This window comes from Aquarana catesbeiana, linkage group LG03 (assembly GCF_042186555.1).
Source record: "Aquarana catesbeiana isolate 2022-GZ linkage group LG03, ASM4218655v1, whole genome shotgun sequence".
Taxonomy (NCBI): domain Eukaryota; kingdom Metazoa; phylum Chordata; class Amphibia; order Anura; family Ranidae; genus Aquarana; species Aquarana catesbeiana.
Window position 1 is genome coordinate 502,339,284 of NC_133326.1, and position 21,287 is coordinate 502,360,570.

The 21,287-nt window shown below is 41.7% G+C and overlaps 1 protein-coding gene across 2 annotated transcripts in view; it reads right to left on the reverse strand.

The window, feature by feature from the left end:
• Nucleotides 1–1,667: 1,667 nt before the first annotated feature.
• Nucleotides 1,668–21,287, reverse strand: part of DCTN4 (dynactin subunit 4) — a 45,042-nt gene continuing 25,422 nt past the window's right edge. For both annotated transcript variants that reach the window (XM_073621101.1, XM_073621100.1), the window contains 7 exons: nucleotides 19,412–19,524; nucleotides 18,249–18,358; nucleotides 18,079–18,152; nucleotides 14,484–14,538; nucleotides 8,736–8,843; nucleotides 7,556–7,653; nucleotides 1,668–7,406 (listed from right to left, as the gene is read on the reverse strand). In XM_073621101.1, coding sequence (XP_073477202.1) covers nucleotides 7,184–7,406; nucleotides 7,556–7,653; nucleotides 8,736–8,843; nucleotides 14,484–14,538; nucleotides 18,079–18,152; nucleotides 18,249–18,358; nucleotides 19,412–19,524 — 781 coding nt within the window. In that variant the 3' untranslated portion in view covers nucleotides 1,668–7,183. The remainder of the gene's footprint in view (nucleotides 7,407–7,555; nucleotides 7,654–8,735; nucleotides 8,844–14,483; nucleotides 14,539–18,078; nucleotides 18,153–18,248; nucleotides 18,359–19,411; nucleotides 19,525–21,287) is intronic.

Below are 21,287 nucleotides of genomic sequence, written 5' to 3' on the forward strand. Positions count from 1 at the left end.
CATTAGCCCTGTAGCCCATTCAATAAAACATAGTGGCAATGGACCATACAGCTTTTGTTTTCTCAACCAAAATGAACTCACCAAGTTGTTCACAAAACTATCAGAAAAGTGTATCTAAACTTCACTAACTATAGTTCATCCAGAAAGTATTCACATTGCTTCACTTTTTTTTCCACATTTTGTTATATTACAGCCTTACTCCAAAATGGATTAAATCAATCATTTTCCTCAAAATTACACAAATATCCCATAATGACAATGTGAAAGAAGTTTGAAATCTTTACAAATTTATTAAAAATATCACGTGTACATAAGTATTCACAGCTTTTGCCATGACACTCAAAATTGAGCTCAGGTGCACCATCTTCACTGATCATTAAGATGTTCCTACAACTTGATTGGCCTCCATCTGTGGTAAATTCAGTTAGACCTTATATAGACAGGTGTGTGCCTTTCCAAATCATGTCCCACAGTTAACAGTGCATGTCAGAGCACAAACCAAGGCCTGAAGTCCAAGGAATTGTCTGTAGACCTCTGAGATAGGAATTTATTGAGGCACAGAAAATGTTCTGCAGCATTGAAGGTGCCAATGTGCACAGTGGCCTCCATCATCTGTAAATGGAAGAAGTTTGGAAGCACCAGGAATCTTTCTAGAGCAGGCTGCCAGCTCAAAATGAGCGATCGGGGGAGAAGAGCCTAAGTCAGGGAGGTGACCAAGAACCCAATGGTCACTCTGACAGAGCTGCAGCGCTTCTCTGTGGAGAACCACCACATTTGCAGCACTCCACCAATCAGGCCTGTATGGTAGAGTGTCCAGATGGAAACCACTCCTTAGTAAAAGGCGCATGACAGCCCACCAGGAGTTTGCCAAAAAAGGCACCTGAAGGACTCTGACCACGAGAAACAAAATTCTCTGGTCTGCTGAAACAAAGATTGAACTCTTTGGCCTGAATGACAAGCATCATGGCTGGAGGAAACCAGGCACCGCTTATCACCTGGTCAATACCATCTCTACAGTGAAGCATGGTGGTGGCTGCATCATGCTGCGGGGAGGTTTTTCAGCGGCAGGAAGAACTGGGAGACTTGTCAGGATCAAGGGAAGGATGACTGCAGCAATGTACAGATGCATCCTTGATGAAAACATGCTCCAGATTGCTTTGGACCTCAGACTGGGGCAAAGGTTCATCTTCCAACAGGACAAAGACCCTAAGCACACAGCAAAGATAAAAGGAGTGGCTACGGGACAACTCTGAATGTCCTGGAGTAGCCCAACATCTCTGCAGAGATCTGAAAATGGCTGTGCACCGCTCCCCATCCAACCTGATGGAGCTTGAGAGGTCATGCAAAGATGAATAGGAGAGACTGCACGTTGTCATTATGGTGTATTTTTTGTAGAATTGAGGGGAAAAAAAAAATATATAATACATTTTGAAATGAGGCTGTAACATAACAAAATGTGGAAAGAGTGAAGTGATGTGAATACTTTCCAGATGCACTGTATAAGAGCATCCACAAATCTGTCTTCTGTCAAACATAGCACATCAAAGAAAATTTGCTTGACTAGTTTGGTATTAAATGCCCAGCAGCTAACAGTTAAAAATATATATCTGTTTGCACAATGACAGCTAGCGTTGGATGGCTATCCAAAAGAAAAAGATACCGAAATGATCAAACCAGAAAACTGAAATGCCTCCCCAAGCCCACAGAAGGAGAAAGCTCTGAGATTTTATGAAACGTTTTGCTTTCAGATCACTTAAGAAAAGGAAGCACACACTTGTTTTCTTCTTTTTTTTTTTTTTTTTTTATTACTTTGACACTGTACAGTCACAACATTACATGGAAGCGTGGTGAATCATACAATATACAATATGTCTCTGAAATGTTCCTAGTTGCTAATTATTCAGTAGAATGTGAATGCAAGTGCAAAGTATTCTTTGTTATAGGTTGATAGATGAACCCCAACCTGCTAATGCTAGTCTGAATAACAATATCTACAGAGAGCATTTACAAACCTTCAGCACAGCATTCCACAAGCTTTGAACAACTTTATTGAAGTAAAGCAGTCTTATGATCCCTATACCTGGATGTACCCAACATGGTCTCTGCTCGCAGTAATAAGTGGAGCCAGAGAAACAGGAGTATGGGCCAAACATTAAAATGAGCCTGTTACAGGTTCACTACAAAAGTACTTTCCTGCTTCTCTGACATGTCTACTACTAGAAAACACTCACTGGCAGTTTTTTGGTGTAGGGATTGGTGGGTCTGTAAATAAAAAGCCAACCTTCACTTAAAATGAAAATAAAATACCATTTGATTGAGAGATTTTTTTGGATGGGGGTACCAGGAGGCAATGAGCCAAAGATCTCAGGGGCTATACTATACATAAAGGTTTTGAATTTCTTGGAACTGCTCACAAACCGCTTTTAAAAAGGGCCCCTCAGACTTGAGCACGGCCGTAAAAAACATTTTACTTCAAGAGCAACATTGTGTGTGGCCATCAAAGTGATTGTAAAGGATAACGTTTTTTTTTCCAGCAACTCTGGCTCCTCCTCCCTGCCAAGTGCCCCCTTGGCAAGCTGCTTGCTATGGGGGCACGCATGTGCACTCACTCACGAACCAGAGTGTGGCCTGGTCTCACCCCCAGCTCCCTCAACTGGCTCCTGCTGCCGTGTCTGAGGAGAGGGGAAAAGTAGAGAGACTCTGCTCTCATTCACATCACTGGATCAAGATCGGGCTCAGGTAAGTATGGGGGGGGGGGGCTTAGGCAGGAGCTGCTTGCAGTTTCTCTCTTTACCTTCATGCAGAGAATGCATTAAAAGTAAAAAAAAAAAAAAAAAAATTCACAACCTTCTGCCTTTACAACCACCTAAATTTAGAATGGCCCCAATGCACAATTACACTAGGTATTAATAGACCTGCACTGCAGCACACAACAAAAACGCATGCTAAAAACTGTGGTGCGCTGCATTGGGGGGGGGGGGGGGGGGGGGGGGAACACGACAGGTTCAGTTTTTGGCCCTCTGTTGCACTGCACTGCTTAGCCCAATGTATAAAATCTTCCATAGTAAATACCAAAAAGCTCATTAAAAAAAAAAAAAAAAAAAAAAAAAAAAAGAGGACAAAAAAGGGGAAATTTTTTTTTTTTAATAAAGCAACTGAAAGACACTGTACAGTAAGCTTGTCAAATTCCTTCTGTACAGATTTCTATTCAGACTAGCATTGAAAAGCCAATGTCATTAGGAAAAAAATATAAAGATCTCAGAAGAGAATCAGCATCAAAATGACTTCCCATGACAAAATGATATGTGACTTTACATCGTTGTGTGATATTATAACAGCCCTTAAAAAACTGCTTATCCAGAGTAAACTTGTATTCACAGACCCATACAGTAATTATATATTTCTATAGCAGAAAAAAAAAAATCCACAGCAGAAAGTTGTGTGCTGACATAATATAGGCTGCAGACACATTATTAATACTATTATCTCATAATAAATATAGGCTAATCCTGCAAGTCATGCTGTAGGTGTGGTGACAGTGTAAACATAATATGGCTATGGACAGGCAATCATTACCAAGAAGCTACCCCTTCTCTTTAACACCATGGATAATAAACTACAAATAAAGAGTAACCTATTATCAGGAAAAGAGCTCATGGACATGCAGCAGTTCACTGTTCAGTTAAGGTAATATATTTGCCAGAGTCAGTTCAGGAGTGGATTAACATTACAGCGCAATACTAAATGTTCTCAACATGGATGCTACCATCCTGATTAACAACAGTGTCAAAAGCTCATACCTCTATGGAGCCATGTTTTCTAGAGCTGGAGTTCTAATTAGAAGGTACCAAAACCAGCCAATTTTCTATCACCAATTATTCGGCAGTTGCAACATTTCAGTAGGCTCTAACATACTGTGAGCTTGTGCTCGATACATCAGGTTTGCTTTAACTTCCCCATGTACAGAATATATTCTTCAGAACAACCCAGCTTCATCATAAACCCAGCAGACATCTACTCGAATAATGAATAGTGTCTCCAACAAGCCTATCTTTCGGGGCTCGTTCACACCAGGTGCACTGATCTACCCTTCATGTAAAAGACAACTGTTCTTTATATGCCTTGTTCACACAATACAAGCGTGTTTCAACGCACTATTGTGCAGACTTGAATTGTGTTTTTTTTTCAGGACCTTAGGTTTGTAAAGCTTGAGGTTATCATTAAATTTGGACCAATGCTTCAAAGTTTACAAGAAGTTATGTTCAGTCTTGCTGGGATAAATACGGGAGCACAATAGGATAAAATGCTTACCTTTCCCAGAAAAAATGCTGCAATGCAAAGGGACCAAGTAAACTCAGACACCAAATGGTGAACTGTGGGAGTCTAATGTGCCCTATACGGATTAGGCAGATTAGTCAGAAGGGGGCAATAGCAAAATAGCAGGTGAAGTAGCAGATAAAGTAAAAGTAAACACCTTCGATCACATTTAACCAAAACTACAGATCTATCTTGTAATTTTTTTTTTAAAGCAAGCACAGAGTAGCTTTAAAAGAATAAGTTCACCTGTGGGTTACATATTCCACCTGTTATGGTGGAACATGTAACAAAATTCCCACTACTGCTGCAACCGCCGCCCAATTCCCACCCCCCTCCCTGTGACAGCAGTATGGGGAGAAGTTCCCCAGTACTAGCTGTCACTTTTTAAAAACAGCATGGCCGTGTCATTCAATCACACAGTTCTGGCAATGAATGAACTACAAGTACCGACATCCCTTGCAGGTGTCGGCTTGCAATTCTCAATTAACTACCACAGCACTGTTAAAGTGGTTAACCCACTTTTGTTAAATGCTGCCATCCTCTATGCACCATTATAATAATGTACCTGTGCTCTGTAAAAAACCTTGTCTCTCCGGCTCACAGCTGCAAGCCCTCCTGCTGACAACAGCCAGGGAGGAGGGGGGAGAGAGGAGAAGCAGAGCGCCGAGCATTAGCTGAGCTCATACAGGTACAAATCGTGTAGTTTTTTTTTTTACAGAACACAGGGACAGTTATTATAATGGTGCAGAGAGGATGGCAGCATTTAATATGTGATATGGGAGCAGAAGGAGTGGGGGGGGGGGGGGGGGTGGGCACTGGTAGAGCAGAGACAGGCGGGGGGGTTGGGGGAGTTAGAAGATGACAGATAGCAGGCTTCGGCTGACAGAATCACGCAAACGGACTACGATGTCAGGGCTCAGCAGCCATGATCAGCAGCCGTGGTCTGTTTGCAGAGGGGAGGGTATAGCCAGGCAGGATCAGCCAGGTAATACGGGAATCCAAATGACACAGCACAAGCACTGTGCTGTATAACATGCTTTAAGGGAACAGAATCTTTATTTTATTTTTTGGGTTAACAAACGCTTTAAGCACTGTGGTAGTTCAGTGAATCTTCTGGTCAGTGTAAAACGGCCTGCCTGTACAATGGCAGACAGTTTACACTTAGATCTGCTGGAGTCCTGCATGGCACTAGCGATCTGCTGATTACTTGTGCAATGCTCTCCAAAAAAAAAAAATTTATAGTAAATGCACACTTTTTTACCTGCAGAAAAATGGGCATTTGTTATTTTTAGAAAGTGAACTTGGAGAGTTGGTCCACAAAGTCTATGGGTAGCAGCTGCATAACCTCAATTATGTGATCCAACACAAGCATCTTGAAAATTGCAAATCCAGAGATAAAAGGAGGGTGTGTTAAGGTAAAAAAAAAAAATAAAATACCCACTATGAAAAAATAATACCCAAGCACAATGACATCATCAGGGCAAAGATTGCAAGTATTGTACATCACTTGTAATTTCTTTCTTGGTCGAAGGTAAATGCAACCCAACATGACCTCCATAAACCATGCAGATGAACTTCATAGTCATAAAGTGCACATTGCCATTCTGCTGACTGAAACAACTAACATAAGAACAGCTTTTATTTATTGGAATAGTAATGGTTTTAGTGCATGGTACATGAAAAGGTGGCACTAAATGGTCATAATCCTGTCTCAGTACTACCCTTTCCAAACAGACACCAAGGCACAAAAAAAAAAAAGCCTGCTGCATTGGAAAGACATGGAAAACATTCAAAAGAAGATGAACTTGAGGACATCTCCAATCCTGGACTATTGAAATTAGCTCAGATATAACTTACTAAAATGCAAAAATGGGCCTTATCAAAGGATCAAAATGAAGAATAAATTACACAGTTGCTACATTTTTCTCTCATTCCTTCATATTGCACTGCTGGATAAGGGGGGAATGTAAAATGTTTAGCCAACCATCTTTCCTTCAAAGACCCCAATACACAGGGATCAACATAATCTTCCAGTTCTTACCCACTCTGCATAGAAACACCCTCCAAATCTTTTAGTGGAGAACAGAAAACTAAATTGTAATGCAACAAATGGCTTAAAATATATTAGGGGCATTTACAAAAACAGCCTGGTATAATGTACAAATGTGGTGCCCGTGTTAAAATGGCTTTTCATTTTTTGAGCTGCCTTACAAATACGGCATACAGAAATAGATGGCGAGGCTTTTAACACCCCGTTTCTCTCACAATTATCTGTAAAAAGGTTTTTACAGAAGTGTAAACTGATGTACAACAGTAAATAAAACACTAATTTGTAAAGAATGGAGCATAACACAAGTAGCAATAGCGTACTGTATCCCAGAGCAGCCAATCAGAAAAGGATTCCACTGCATTAGTCAATCTGATGAAAGTCAGCGTCCGATTGGATGTCATGAGCTACAGTCCACCACCATTTTTGCAATATGCACAGAATTTTCAACCACCAAAATACAAATTACTACAAGGACTTGAGTTATTAAAAAGACAAGTCAGCTCAAAACTTGCATTTTGGCTCTAGTTAGAAGTAGCATGTTGAGCAACACCAAATATTCTTACCCAACTGTGTCATTTTTCTAGTACATTATACAGATTATGCGTTTCGCAGCTACTTTATCTATTGTTTCAGTGTTAAAGCGATTAGGGGTGACCTAGTAGTGAATTCCCACAATAACTGCTTACAGACAGAGCTAGCCAGCAACCTCCAAGCACAAGTGCACTATTTAGCTCTTTCTCCACGTGTAGTCTCCAGGTGGAGATGAACATATACCCCAGGAACATGTTCTTGTAACAAACAAAAACACTGCTGATTCTAGGAAGCCGTCTGTACCACAGGTCCCAAGTCAAGCTCTACATGATGCGTCAGCCACACAGCCTCAGAGGTGGTCTCATTGTCTTCTACAGGTCGGATGGGAGCAGCCAGGTTTCTGAAGTCGTGCTTAAGCTTAAAGCTTACTATCACTTTTCCTTTTTCTTGCAGTGGGGTAACCTTTATAAATACTCCCACTTTATTGGCCTTCCTGAATGCGACAACACTGCAGAAAATAAATCACTGTTAGTCAAGCAACAATACAGAATACATATTCAAGACTGAATGTAAAGTATAACTTTTAGGAGAGGCTGAACATGTGACCAGTAGGTCATCATATTAGACAGTCAAGAATAATTTAACAGGGTCACTTACTCTGGGTCATCTTGGAAATCCTGCGGCTCTGCCAATTCATCATACTCTGCAGCAGCGTCTTTGCCAGACAGGAGCAGCTCCTTTGTAGGTACAACCACCTGCAAATGGCAAAAAAGGCTTTACTATGCATTTCTGTATACCAACAGAATCTACCATAAGCACCTGAATCACCATGTTCAAAGCTGAAATGTGTTACTCCCTATGGTTAGGTTTACACTTGAGCTTCTTGAAGCCTTTTTTAAATGCACGTTTCTACGTGCGTTTTTCAGGCCTTACCTTTTTTGGTTTTGCCGAAAAGAAAAATCTAGTGACTATATGAAGGCGAAGCAAGAAATACACACATCACGTTCGTTTTCGTGGCTCTCCCAATATAGTCCATAGGTACCAAAAACACATGACTCGGCCCCAAACCACCTCAAATACTCTTTCGAGCTTCAAGCAACATAGCACTCAGGTGTGAATGGGCACCCAGGGACTATTGGGAATCCAATATTGAGTGTTGAAGCCCTTTTAGAAAAAAAAGCTATTCAAATCACTCAGGTGTAAACTGAACCTAAAAAGAAAGACAGACGTTCTTAAGAAAGCCAACTTAGTCCCTCTGCCCTTGTAACCAAACCTTCTGGTTTAAAGAATAAAGCTGGTTCATAGATCTGCATTCAGCAAACTTTCTGCAATGTGTTAGACACCTGGCTCCCTGCTGTGCACTGTGGTTCCTTCTGCCGGCAGCTGCGTCTTGTAGTGATGTAAGGGTTGGCAGAGAAAACCACAAAGTGCAGCAGGGGTGGCAACATCTGACACTCCCAGAGCCGCGGAATACAGAAGATGATCTTTGAGGGAGCTTTGCTCTTCAACTCAGAAGAGTTCAGAGGAGTGGGCAGGAGGACAGCCTGAACTCCAGCCACAAGGAAGGATTGGAACAATTTTCAATTCCTTAATCTCCGACACCCAAAAAAATCCCACAAAACACTCAACGGGATTTATCCTTTGCCAATTCTAACAAATGCTTTCACTGCAGGTTACTGCCACAGTGGCACAATAAGTCAAGGGAAATCCCCCAGTGGGAAACTTTTTTTCACAGAATTAGAAAAAGATCTTTTTTAAATGCCATGACCACATAGTTACCTTTAAGTACCATCTACAGCATTAAAAAATAAATAAAAAGTTGTTGGGTAGAGTATACCTTAGCGGTACTGTTGATGTCATGAGGATCCCCCTCTTCACACGGCATTAGTGTCAAATGCGTGAGGTTCTCCACTGGGTTAGTCAGCGTCAGCAGAACCTGGCTCTCCTGCAACACAAAATGTTTAACATTGACACAATTAAAAAGTAGATGTAAACCTCAGACATGAATTATGAACAAAGCATATCCCTCCAAGTGTGCATTTGTCTCAATTAAGAGCAATAAGTGTCATTTCTGTCTGCTGCCTCATTCTTCTGTTGTCAGAAGTGATTCATGCTGATAAGTTTTCCGGACACCAAGAGAAAAAATGGTGACAGGGGAGATCTCCAGCACCCAACTTGTGATTGACAGCCTCAGCTCTGTTCAGCTCTCAGAGCTCTGCAGTGTGCAATTTAACGTTGTAAAGGATTTTTTTTATATCAAGGCTATACTTGCCTGCTTTGTGCAACAGAATTCCCTCTGGAGGATCTATGTACATTGTAAACTTTGTTGCAGATTCCTACCTTTTGTTATTCTGAAGAATGCTAATTATAAAGTCACTCCCATACAGATTCAATCAGCTGCTGCACCTGGGCTCATATTAAGAAACTGGCATGGTCCGCATCCCTTTAGATTTCGATCACACCAAAAATGAAATTTGTTGCAGGGGATTCCCAAAATCTGACTTTTATCTTAGTGCAGAATTCTGGGAAAAAAACAGTAAGCTAAATCACACATGCGGGAAATGACATTTTCAGGGGGTGTTCTGTACACCATCTGTGTACATGACACCTGCAGGTAGCCATATTGCATTTTACAGAAACATTGCTGCAGATTAAAAAGGAACAGTCATTTTTAGTATCCTTAACCACCTTAATACAGTGCACTTACACCCCCTTCCTGCCCAGACCAATTTTCAGTGCTCTCACAGTTTGAATGACAATTACTCAGTCATGCAACACTGTACCCATATGAAATTTGTGTGCTTTTTTTCACACAAATAGAGCTTTCTTTTGGTGGTATTTAATCACTACAGGGTGTCCCCTACTTACAAACGGAGGGAGACAACAGGAAGTGAGAGGAAATCTACCCCTAGTAAGGGAAATTCACTCCTGTAAGAGTTAATATGGGAAAAAGTGTCTCCGCTGATGCTTTATCACCGATCCTTATTTCACTAATAACCCCAAATTTTCAAAATCCAATTGTCATTGGGACATAAAGTGATGTGAAATCTTCTGAACAGTGGCACAGACAGCAAAACAAATGTTACAGGGGTGATAACCCTTCCCTATGCTATCTAAAAAACTTAATAGATTTTTTGGCTGGAGCTACACTTAAAAAAAAAAAAAAAAAAAATGTACCTGTTCCGACTTACAGATTCAACTTAACAAACCTAAAGTCCCTATCTTGTTTGTAACCCGGGGACCCCCTGTAGTGGGTTTTTTATTTTTTGTGCTATAAATAATTAAAAAAAAATTAAAAAAAAAAAAAGTAAATTGTGAAAAAAAATGCCCTTTTCTTTGTTTGGGTCATAAAATTTTGCTAATTAGTAATTTTTCTTGATAAAGTTTGGCCAAAATTTATACTGCTATACATCTTTGGTAAAAATAACCCAAAATTAGTGTATATTATTTGGTCTTTGTGAAAGTTATGGAGTCTACAAACTATGGTGCCTGCCAATCACTCAAAATTGATCACATCTGATCAGGCCTTCAGTACATCAGGTGAATCTCATTTCTTGAGACACTTAACAAGTCGGGAAAGTACAAATACCCCCCAAATGACCCCCTTTTAGAAAGTAGACATTCCAAGGTATTAAGTATAGCATGGCAAGTTTTTTTAAGTTGTAATTTTTTTCCCACAATTCTTTGCAAAATGGATTTTTTTTTTTTACAAAATTGTCATATCAGGTTATTTCTCACACACAGCATATGCATACAACAAATTACACCCCAAAATACATTCTGCTACATTTCCCGAGTATGGCGATACCACATGTGTGAGACTTTTACACAGCCTGGCCACAGACAAAGGACCAACATTAAAGCAGCACCTTCAGGCGTTCGAGCATAAATGATATCTCATTTCTCAACCAACTATTACACTTTTGAAGGTCCTGGAGCACCAGGACAATGGACTTGCCCACAAAATGACACCATTTTGAAAGCAAACACCCCAACGTATAATCTATGAGGCATAATGAGTCTTTTGAACGGTTCATTTTTTACCAGAAGTTTTTGGAAAAGGTGGGGGAAAAAAAAAACGAAAAAAAAAATCCAAAACACACACATATACATTAATATTAATATTAATATAATATAATATAATATAATATATATATTTTACACAAAGTTGTCAATTTATTAAAGATATTTCTAACACATGGCATGTATATAGCAAAAATGACTGTGACACTGTGACTCAGATGAACTGTGACAGGTACTTTGATGGGTGGTGACAGGTCCTCTTTATTGGGGGGTGGCAATCAGTGTGATTGGTGTACACTGTAAGCGGTAACGAGATGTTAATGCAATCTCCGGTAACATCTCGTTACAGCGGTTTGTTGACATTTATTTAGTGATCGGCTGTGAAAGGATCACAGCCGATCACGTGGTAAACAGCCGCCGGTGTTCTGACGAGAAAGGTCTTGCGCAGTATGGAGGACAAAAGGAGACGCCGAAAGCCTCAGAACATGAACAGCTGTTCATGAGCTCTACACGGCGCCTGCGCAATTAATAGTACATTCTGTCACACACTCCCGATGCTCATGCAACTCTGCAAGGGGCGGGTGGAGGGGCGGATGCATACAGAAGATGGCCAGAGCTCATACATTGGGGGAGGATTTCATCAACATTGCAAAACCCACCCTTCAGTTGTTTAAACACGCCCTGCAAAGATCCTCCCCTTTGAGAAATACACCCCCATCGTATGAGCTCTGGCCATCTTCTGTATGCATCCGCCCCTACACCCGCCCCTTGCAGAGTTGTACGAGCATCGGGGGCGTGTGGCACAATGTAGTGTTAATTGCGCATGCTTCGTGTACAGCTCATGAACAGCTGTTGATATTCAGAGACTTTCGGCGTCTCCTTTGTCCTCCGTACTGCGCAGTACAGGGCGGACACTATCCAACGGGGGACAGTTCGACAGGACACTGGCCAATAGCTGTTTACCAGCGTCGGTGACGAGCAGTGATCCCAGGAACACGCTGCCACCAATGTGCACGAGCAGCAAGCTCGAGATTGCACCGTGCAAAGTGGGGCAGTACCACCTGTAATCGGCCATGACTCCATCACGGTCAATCACATGGTAAACAGCCATACCCAATGGCTGTTCACCCCCCTTGGTGGCGAGCAGTGTCTCCTTGACACGCCGCCACCGAACGAACAGGGATGCGCGCGCATTCCCCGTTTAAAAATGGAAGGACGTCATATGACACCCTCCCAGAACGAGAGCCGTGCCGCTTGGCCGTTATATGACAGGCGGCTAAATTACATGACTTGGGTTGCAATTATAAACGAGATAGGATATAGATATATAGAAAGCTCTCTCTCCCCCCCATCTATATATTGCTAATGTTTTTTTTCCCCTAGGAAAGTGCAGTTACCCTAAAAAAGTAAATGTAAAATTTAAGACAGTCCAGTTGAGAATCTGCAGGATCTGCAGGCAATACTCTCCCTCAGCTCTTTCAAATATGTTAAATTGGACCCTGGAATTGGCAGGCAGCTCTTCCATTAGAGGATTAAGTATGACAAGCCAGAAAACTTCTATGTTTGTCGGTCGAAATTTGCATTTAGCTTTGAAGCTCCCAGGTTGCTTAGGAAATAAACACATGTGAAGCAGACACCCGCAGCTGCCTCTGTCCGCAGTGCAGTTTACTAGATTTTAAAAAAGGTGCGAGTTTACTTTAATAGAGCAAAATACACACACAAATACACACACACACACACTATTACCAAGAGTATCAGGACACCTGCCTTTACACGCACATGAACTTTAATGGCATCCCAGTCTTACTCCGTAGGATTCAATATTGAGTTGGCCCACCCTTTGCAGCTATAATAGCGTCGACCAGTGGCAGCCCGTCCATAGGAGACACATGGGCGCCGCCCCACCATCCATGCATCCGGCCCCCTAATCTACAGGCCAGACGCATGGTTTGTTTTTTGAAGCACACAATTCACGACTAGCTAAAAAAAAAAAAAAAAAAAAAAAAAAAAAGGAAGAAGGGGTGGGCTTGGGGCGCAGTGCCCACTCCCTTGTGTGACAATAGCAAATAATTGCTATTGTCTTCCTGATTCTCCTCCTGGCCAATCAGGTAGCAGTTCTTGAGACCTGATTGGCCAGTGAGGTTTAAGACTCCTGGACAAAAATCGGGTCCTAGTCAGGACCCACTTCCTGTTCGGCCTGGAGAAGAAGCAACAGCCCCAAAGCAAGGAGCTGCAGCCCGGATACATGTCTGCCTGATCTACCTTCTTCCTAAGGTAAGGAGGCCTCTGATCTCCACCGCATTCCTGTCCGTCTCAAATTGGGGGGGGGGGTTGGGGAGAGTTAGCGTTGGTTATGTTATATCATATGCATGCTTTTTGGCGCTTACTTACGCCAGCAACACTAGAAATGCCTGGTCAAACATTCTAAAAAGGAGGAACTTCACCTGGCTTTTGAGGAAAATAAGTCAGCAGCTAAAAGTACTGTAGCTGCTGACTTTTAAGAAACACAGGCTCACTAGCCCATAAAGTCCAGCATGGTCCTCCAAGCACCAGATATTTTTCAAGGCTTCTAATCCTTTGCACTGCCATCATGCATTTGGGAGCTGGCAGGCACTTTCAGATCACTCACAGCTTCCCCCACTGCATGGAGACAGTTTCTGTAGTCTATGTGACCTGTATCTCAGGTGTTTGAATGTGGGGCAAATGTGCCAAGGGCACATCATTGTGATCTAGGCAAGGGGCTTGGGAGCAAGTACAACTAAAATAAGGTAGCTAGTCCCCCAAAAAAGAAAAATGGATTTGTAACAGTTTGGTGAAAGAAGAAAATGATGCTGAGAATGAGAATTATTTTTGGGTGATGGTCTGCTCTAAAGCATGAGGAACAACAAGTATTGACAGGCATTTTTATGATGCTTTTTTATATTCACAGGCAGAGATCGACTGGTTTACAGCAGAGATACAAGCAGTGGTTTTGCGCACGCGCGCACACACACAGTAGCTCACAGCTACATAAAAAGGATGCGCATATTCATGCCCACTATGTGCAATAATTGATTTGGTGGTTGGTATTAAACCGGAGCTCCAGTCGTTTTTGTGTTCATTCACAAGAAGTGTAGCCGTTGACTTTTAACACTTACGTTTCCCAGGTCCCAGCGATGTGGTCACCCGAACCGTTGCATCTCTCCCTCTCCTCCTGCCCACATTTCAACTGTGGGCGCCTGACAGCTTGCGGCTTCACAGCCGGGTATGTAAGGCGCATGCGCGAGTTGTGCTGTGCCTGCGGAATGGTCCGGCAGTCTTCTGGAAATTGTGACATGTCCCAGAAGAGTGCAGGGAGGGAAGGGGAGAGGAGACCTTCTGATCCAAGTGGGAGCGATTACCTGTCAAAACTGCTCCCTCAAAAATTACATACAAAATGTGGTGGGGGGGCCTTGGGCTAGGAGGAGTGCTTAAAGCAGAACTTCCCCTTTTGGGTGGAGCTCTGCTTTTAGTGGTCTTCCCCGTTTTCCAGTTTTGAAAATTCAATAGTACATAAAAAAAAAAAAATCAAAGCAATACTGACCTTCATGTTGCGCAAGTTTGGAATGGACATAATCCTCACTTCTGGCACATAGCTCCTGCATAAATCAATGATAGGCAACAAATTAGGATCACAGATACTACTACTTAAGGCTATAGAAGCACAGCAAGACAGGATTTGGAATTCGGAGCGCTTAATTTCTGTACAGGCAGTCCCCGGGTTACAAACCCCTGGGTTGTTCTTAAAGCGGGATTCCGGCCGTTAAAAAAAAAAAAAAAAAAAAAATTAAATAAAAGTCAGCAGCTACAAACATTGTAGCTGCTGACTTTAAATAAGTACTTACCTGTCCTGGGTGCCCGCGATGTCGGCCGCCCCGAGGCCGACCCTTCCCTCTGCTCTCGGGTCCCGGCACTGCCATCCTAGGTAAGGGAAACAGGCAGTGGAACCTTGCGGCTTCACTGCCAGTTTCCTACTGCACACACGCGAGCGGCGCTTTGTGAATGGCCCTGTGGTGTTCTGGGAACACCCACAGTTCCCAGAAGACAAAGGGGCCGCTCACCGAGGAGCAGAGCACGCCGCGGAATAGGAAGAGGCAGATTAGGAAGACTGCCTAGCAACAAGGGTTTAGGCAAGTTTAAAAATTATTTTTCTCAAATGTATTTTTTTTAGGATTTTTGGTGAATTTTTTTTTTTTTTTCAGGGTGGCCCTCCACTTTAAGTTGAATTTGTTTGCAAGTTGGAAGAGGTACATTTTTAAAGTGTAACTCCAGCCAAAAAATATATATTACAAAAACAACGCTGTGGCTTGTTTGCATCTGTTGCCAACAACACTGCACAAAACATTTTTGTCAATACGGACCTGACCAGGGTTAATTTAATCATTGTAAATATTTTTGTCATAGTTTGTCAGTTGTATGTTTTCAGTGATGAAAACTAAAAAGGAAAAAAAGAATTGACAAAAACCTATGACGGGAATTCTAATTTTCAATTAGCCAACAAAAATCTCCAATACATTTTAGTCAGCTAAAATCTAATGGGTTTAAACTGCAATGTATTTAAGCATTTCTCTAAAATTTCCAAACTCATTATACATTGGGGAAGTTATTTGATCCCCTGTAGCTTTTGTAAATTTGCAAACTTACAAAGAAATTACCGTAAGGGTCTAGAATTGTTATCATAGTTGTATTTTAAATGATAGACAGAATATCAAATCAAAAATCCAGAACATGATACAAATGTTATACATTGAGTTGCAGTTCAGTGAGTAAAAGAAGCATTTGATCCCCAAGCAAAACATGCCTTTGTGCTTGCCAACAAGGGTTTCTCCAAGTACTGAGGTAAGACATTTCTTGTAGTTAGTGACCAGGTTTGCACACATCTCAAGAGGGATTTTGGTCCACTCTTTACAGATCCTCTCTAAATCCTTAAAAGGGTAAGTTCACCTTTGTACACTATGCAATCTGATAGAGTATTTAGTGAGAAGAGTGATCACTGATTGATTGCATTTCATTTAAAAATTGTGCAGCTGGGAGTAGGAGGGTGGATGATGCAGGGTGTGTGCTAATGAGATCAGCTGGTCAACTCCTTCCTGTGTCATGACCTAAAGTCTGATCAGGAAGTAAGACATTACTAATGGAAACGTGGATTAGGACAAGAAAAGTAAGCGACTAGATTTAATGGAAAGCTTTGATTTTTTTTTTTTTTTGCAAAAATAAGTACATGAATGCTATATTGGTGCAATGGGGAGCTGGAATTTAGAAAAAAAAAAGTATACAAAAAGGTGAACTTACCCTTTATGGTTTCTTGGCGGTCACTTGGCAACACAAAGTTTCAGCTCCCTTCATAAATTTTCTATAAGAAACCCCCTCCCTCAAGAAGGCACATGTACAGTCATGCCAATGAACATCTAAAGCAGGGATATGCAATTAGCACACCTCCAGCTGTTGCAGAACTACAACTCCCATGAGGCATAGCAAGACTGACAGCCACAAGCATGACACCCAAAGGCAGAGGCATGATGGGACTTGTAGTTTTGTAACAGCTGGAGGTCCGCTAATTGCATATCCCTGATTTAAAGGATTCAGAGAAGGATTGGAAGAAAGTGCTGTGGGGTCAAAGGAGGCCAAAATTTAGCTCTTTGGCATTAACTCAACTTGCGTGTTTGGAGGAAGAAAAATGCAGACTGACACCAAGAACATCATCCCTACAGTCAAGCACAGACATTATGCTTTGGGGCCGTTTCTCTGCTAAGGGTACAGGCCGACTTTGCTGCATTGAATGGGGCCAATGGACAGGGCCATGTATTGTAAAATCTTGGATGAGAACCTTCTTCCCTTCAGACAGAACACTGAAGATGGGTCTTCTAGCATGACAATGACCCATACCGCCAAGGAAACAAAGGAGTGGCTCAAGAAAAAGCACATTAAGGTCATAGAGTGGCCTAGTCAGTCTCCAGACCTTAAGCCTATACAAAATTTAAGGAGGGAGCTGAAACTTCGAGTTGCCAAGAGACAGCCAAGAAACCTCAAGGATTTAGAGAAGATCTGAAGAGTGGACCACAAACCCTCCTGAGATATGTGCAAACCTGGTAACCAACTACAAGAAACGTCTTACCTCTGTGCTTGCCAACAAGGATTTCTCCAAGTACGAGGTCATGTTTTGCTTGGGGATCAAATACATTTTATTCATTGAACTGCAACTTAATTTATAGCATTTGTTTTTTCTGGATTTTTGGTTGATATTCTGTCTCATTTAAAATACACCTATGAAAAAATTTTAGACCCCTCATTTCTTTGCAAGTGGACAAATTTACAAAAACTGCAGGGAATCAAATAATTTTCCCCATTGTATACTCCTGGAGTAAAAATCTAACATTTTATGGTATTAAGCTGTGAATATGCACTACAGACATAGATTTAGCCATTGTGATATGTCTTTATAAATAAAACTAGTTTAACAAACCAAAATATTGTTTTTTGACAAACAGAAGTGCAATTTTAACATATAAAAAAAATAAATTAATTAAAAAACAAAAAAAAAAAACCAAACACTGTACACTCTATTGGCTGTAATGCCAGGCTGCAAGTGAGGATGGGGAAGTAAATGGGAGTGAGGGAGTGCACAGGGCAGAGAACTGGAAGCTCTGGGGAGGCTGTTATTATACACAGTGCTAAACACTAACTTGCTGGGAGAGGAAACAGTCACCATGAAACATCAAGACACAAATCCAACAGAGGTGTTCCTCTTCTGTGGATTGCAGACCATTGTTCCATAACTCTTAGGCAGCGAGCCTGCATCAATACAGCTTGCCGATAGCGTCAGGGGGCTGGGGCTTTAACAGACGGAGCGGAAGGTGGAAGTTCAGGTGGGTACTGAAGATTTTAGTCAACTAAAATGTGCTGGAGATTTTAGATGACTAAAATATGACTAAAACAGGACTAAAACTAGAATGGCATATTAGTCAAAAGACTGACTAAAACCAAAATTTGACATCAGAATTAATAGTGGACCTGACAAATCAGGGCAAAATACAGACTAGTTTCATTTACAAATATTTTTTCCTAGGCTGGTTGTAGTGAAAAAGTTACGTCAAACTGATTTACACAATTATTGTCCAGCTAGGTTTTCAGATACTCACACTGCAACCAGTTGAATCTTAAATTTAATAGATGTGGGGTTAAATTCTGGTTTGCTCAGATTATGCTCACATTTCTGGAAGACACAAGGATGACAAAACACATTTAAATCACACAATTTTTCTAGGTACTCTCCTTCTCATGTTAGGATTAACTACCAGGACTGACATACCCGGCATCGGAGAGATCTCTTGATGAGGAGATGTTTGTGGCGAGGGTGAAGCTGAGAGGCACAGATGGGCTGGAAGTCGGGCTGTAGCAGACGCTGGTCCAGCGTAGTAACTACCACAAGAAGAGGAGGAGTATAATGTGAGAATCTGTGTGTGAAGTACTAAAAACGGTGAGCTGTGGATAGGATGAGGAAGCCACCACTATAGAGTCAACATTTACACAAAATAGAGGACACCAGAGATGCTGTCACTTTACCCATTCAGGGCAGCGTAACAGCGTCTGCTGATATAACTTGCTGGGGAAGGGGCTAATCACCAATCCACACTCCCTACCCAAAGCCCTTGGTGGTGTTGCAGCTTACCCAGTGGGATGAAGTTCCTTTCCTCCCCCCATGTGACAGTGGTTGTGACTGGCAATTGGTTAAGAAGCATTGTCACAAGGAGAGGTTGCATGCTCCCCCCATATCCAGGATACACACACACACACACACACACACACTATAGCAATGGAGAGAAGGCTCTGATGGAGGAGGAGTAGGGACTGGTGAGTACAGCTTGATGGGGAAGGGCTTTCAGACACAGTCACTGCAGGCAAAAAGCTAAATACACAATTAAAAATATGTGAAATCTTGCCCGACAATGGATTTCTAATTCTGTCCAGCCACTTTTGTGCTAAAAGTCTGCAAAAACAGTATAGCCAGGAGGGTGACACCACGTTCCTCATTAGTAAAAAAGGCAGTGGTATAATGAGAAGAAACCCACTGATAAGGCATTTGCTCCTGCCAGCATGCATGAATACTTCAGAGCCTGACTGGCATATTTAGCTGTCCTTCCCTCTCCAAGTGTGAATGCTGCTGTGAAAGAAAAGCCATCACCTCTGCAGAATTATTATACCCCATGAGGTGTGTGCACCAGAACTAGCACAGCTTCCAAATGTTGGCCAATGACAATATCTAATGCTCAGGACAGTACAAGTACAGCAGTAGCTGAGGTTCATACATCCCTCTACTGACTTGAGTACATAAACCAATGGAAAGTCATGAATGGATTACCTTCCAAACACAAACTGAATATAAACAGCTTATTAAAAACCAAGATATGATCCCTTGTGATTATTGATCCCAATGTTCTCTTAAACATGGCACCATCTAGCAAAAACTGTTACCTTCAGTTAGATTGATAGGTCTGGTGTAATAGTCTTCAGGGAGAGGTTCCACTTCATCCACTGCCTGTGCTGGCTCAATCTTTATCTCCTTCTGATCTTCCCCTTCCTTCAGACTGGAAAGAAAAGAATCCACATAAACTATCTTGTAACTTCTAATGACAATGGACGCTGTACATAGTTAAGTTTACTGAATGGGTTTGAGATAAAAAGAATAAATAAGGGAGCAGCTGCAGGAGTGGGAACAGGTTACATGTTCCCCTCTAAAAACGTGTTCCACCCCAAAGGTGACATTAACCTTTAAAGAAGAAGTCTATGCTAAAACTAAAATCCCATCATCTATTAGACACACATGATCTAACACTAACCCATCTAGCCCTGTAAAGGAAAAAAAAAAAAAAAAATAATATACATACCTTTTCTGAATCTGATCCGGCCTGATCCAACACTGAGCTGTCAGCCACGGCTTCTCTGTGTGGGCGGGTGCAGAGGACACGTCCGACAACAGAAGCCCCATAGTAAGTCTATGGGTGACGTCACTGCCCATTCATTTCACAGCCGTTGTCGGCCATGGCCTCTGCAGAGCTTCCGCCATTGGAGATCGGCTTCAGAAAAAGGTATGTATACTGATTTTTTTTTTTCTTTACATGGCTAGATAGGTTAGTGTTAGATCGTGGGTGTCTATAGATGCAGGGATTTTAGTTGTAGTATGGACTTCCACTTTAAGTCTCATTTCTTCTAGACAAAAAAAACAAACAAAAAAAAAAAACACACCTATTACGAAAATAAAGCTTTCCTTTGCTTTTCTAGGAAGCACATTTTCTTAGGGAACACACCATGACTAATGGGATACATAAACACTGTCTGCGGGTTATACACCAGGCTTCTATTGACTATATCCCTGCACTAGGCACTGGTATCTTCCTCAGGTGTTTGAAGGAGGTGCATGCCAAGTACCATCCAGGTTCAGTTTTTGTTTTTAGGCTTTGATTTAAAGAGCACAACTTTTTAACTTATTCTTTCAGTTTTAGCCAGCCCTGCAAATTAGGTGTTTATACAAGGCTTTCATGGTAAAACTCTAAATCACCCTATAAGATCAAGCCTTATATGTATTCCCTTTCTCTTGCAGTAATCTGATTGAAGAGTGTTCCATGCAAACCAATTTCAGATTTTCTCCATTTCTATATATCAGCCTCTACATTCATGAAATCATCATGAATGCTGCTGCCAGACTCATCCACCTTACCAAATTGCTCTGTGTCTGCCACTCCTCTCTGTCAATCCCTTCACTGGCTTCCGCTCGGCCAAAGAATTAAATTCAAAATACTAACTACGTACAAAGCCATCCACAATTTCGCCCCCAGCTATATCACTAGCTTAGTCTCTAAATACCAACTGACTCGTTCTCTTTGTTCCTCTCAAGACCTCCTGCTCTCTAGCTCCCTCGTCACCTCCTCCCATGCTAGCCTCCAGGACTTTTCCAAAGCCTCTCCAATCCTATGGAACGCCCTACCCCAATCTGTCCACTTATCTCCTACTTTATCAGCTTTTAGACAATCCCTGAAAACCCTTCTCTTCAGAGAAGTCTACCCTACCCACACCTAACAACTATATTTTCATCCCCCCCCCCATCAGCTCATCCCCCACAATTACCTTTTGTTTCTACTTGACCCTCCCTTCTAGATTGTAAACTCTAACGAGCAGGGCCCTCTGATCCCTTCTGTATTGATTTGTATTGTAAGTGTACCGTCTGCCCCCATGTTGTAAAGCGCTGCGCAAACTGTTGGCGCTATATAAATCCATAATAATAATAATATTATTATTATTATTATTATTATTATTATTATTAATAGATACAATTCCCCCTTGAACCCACACA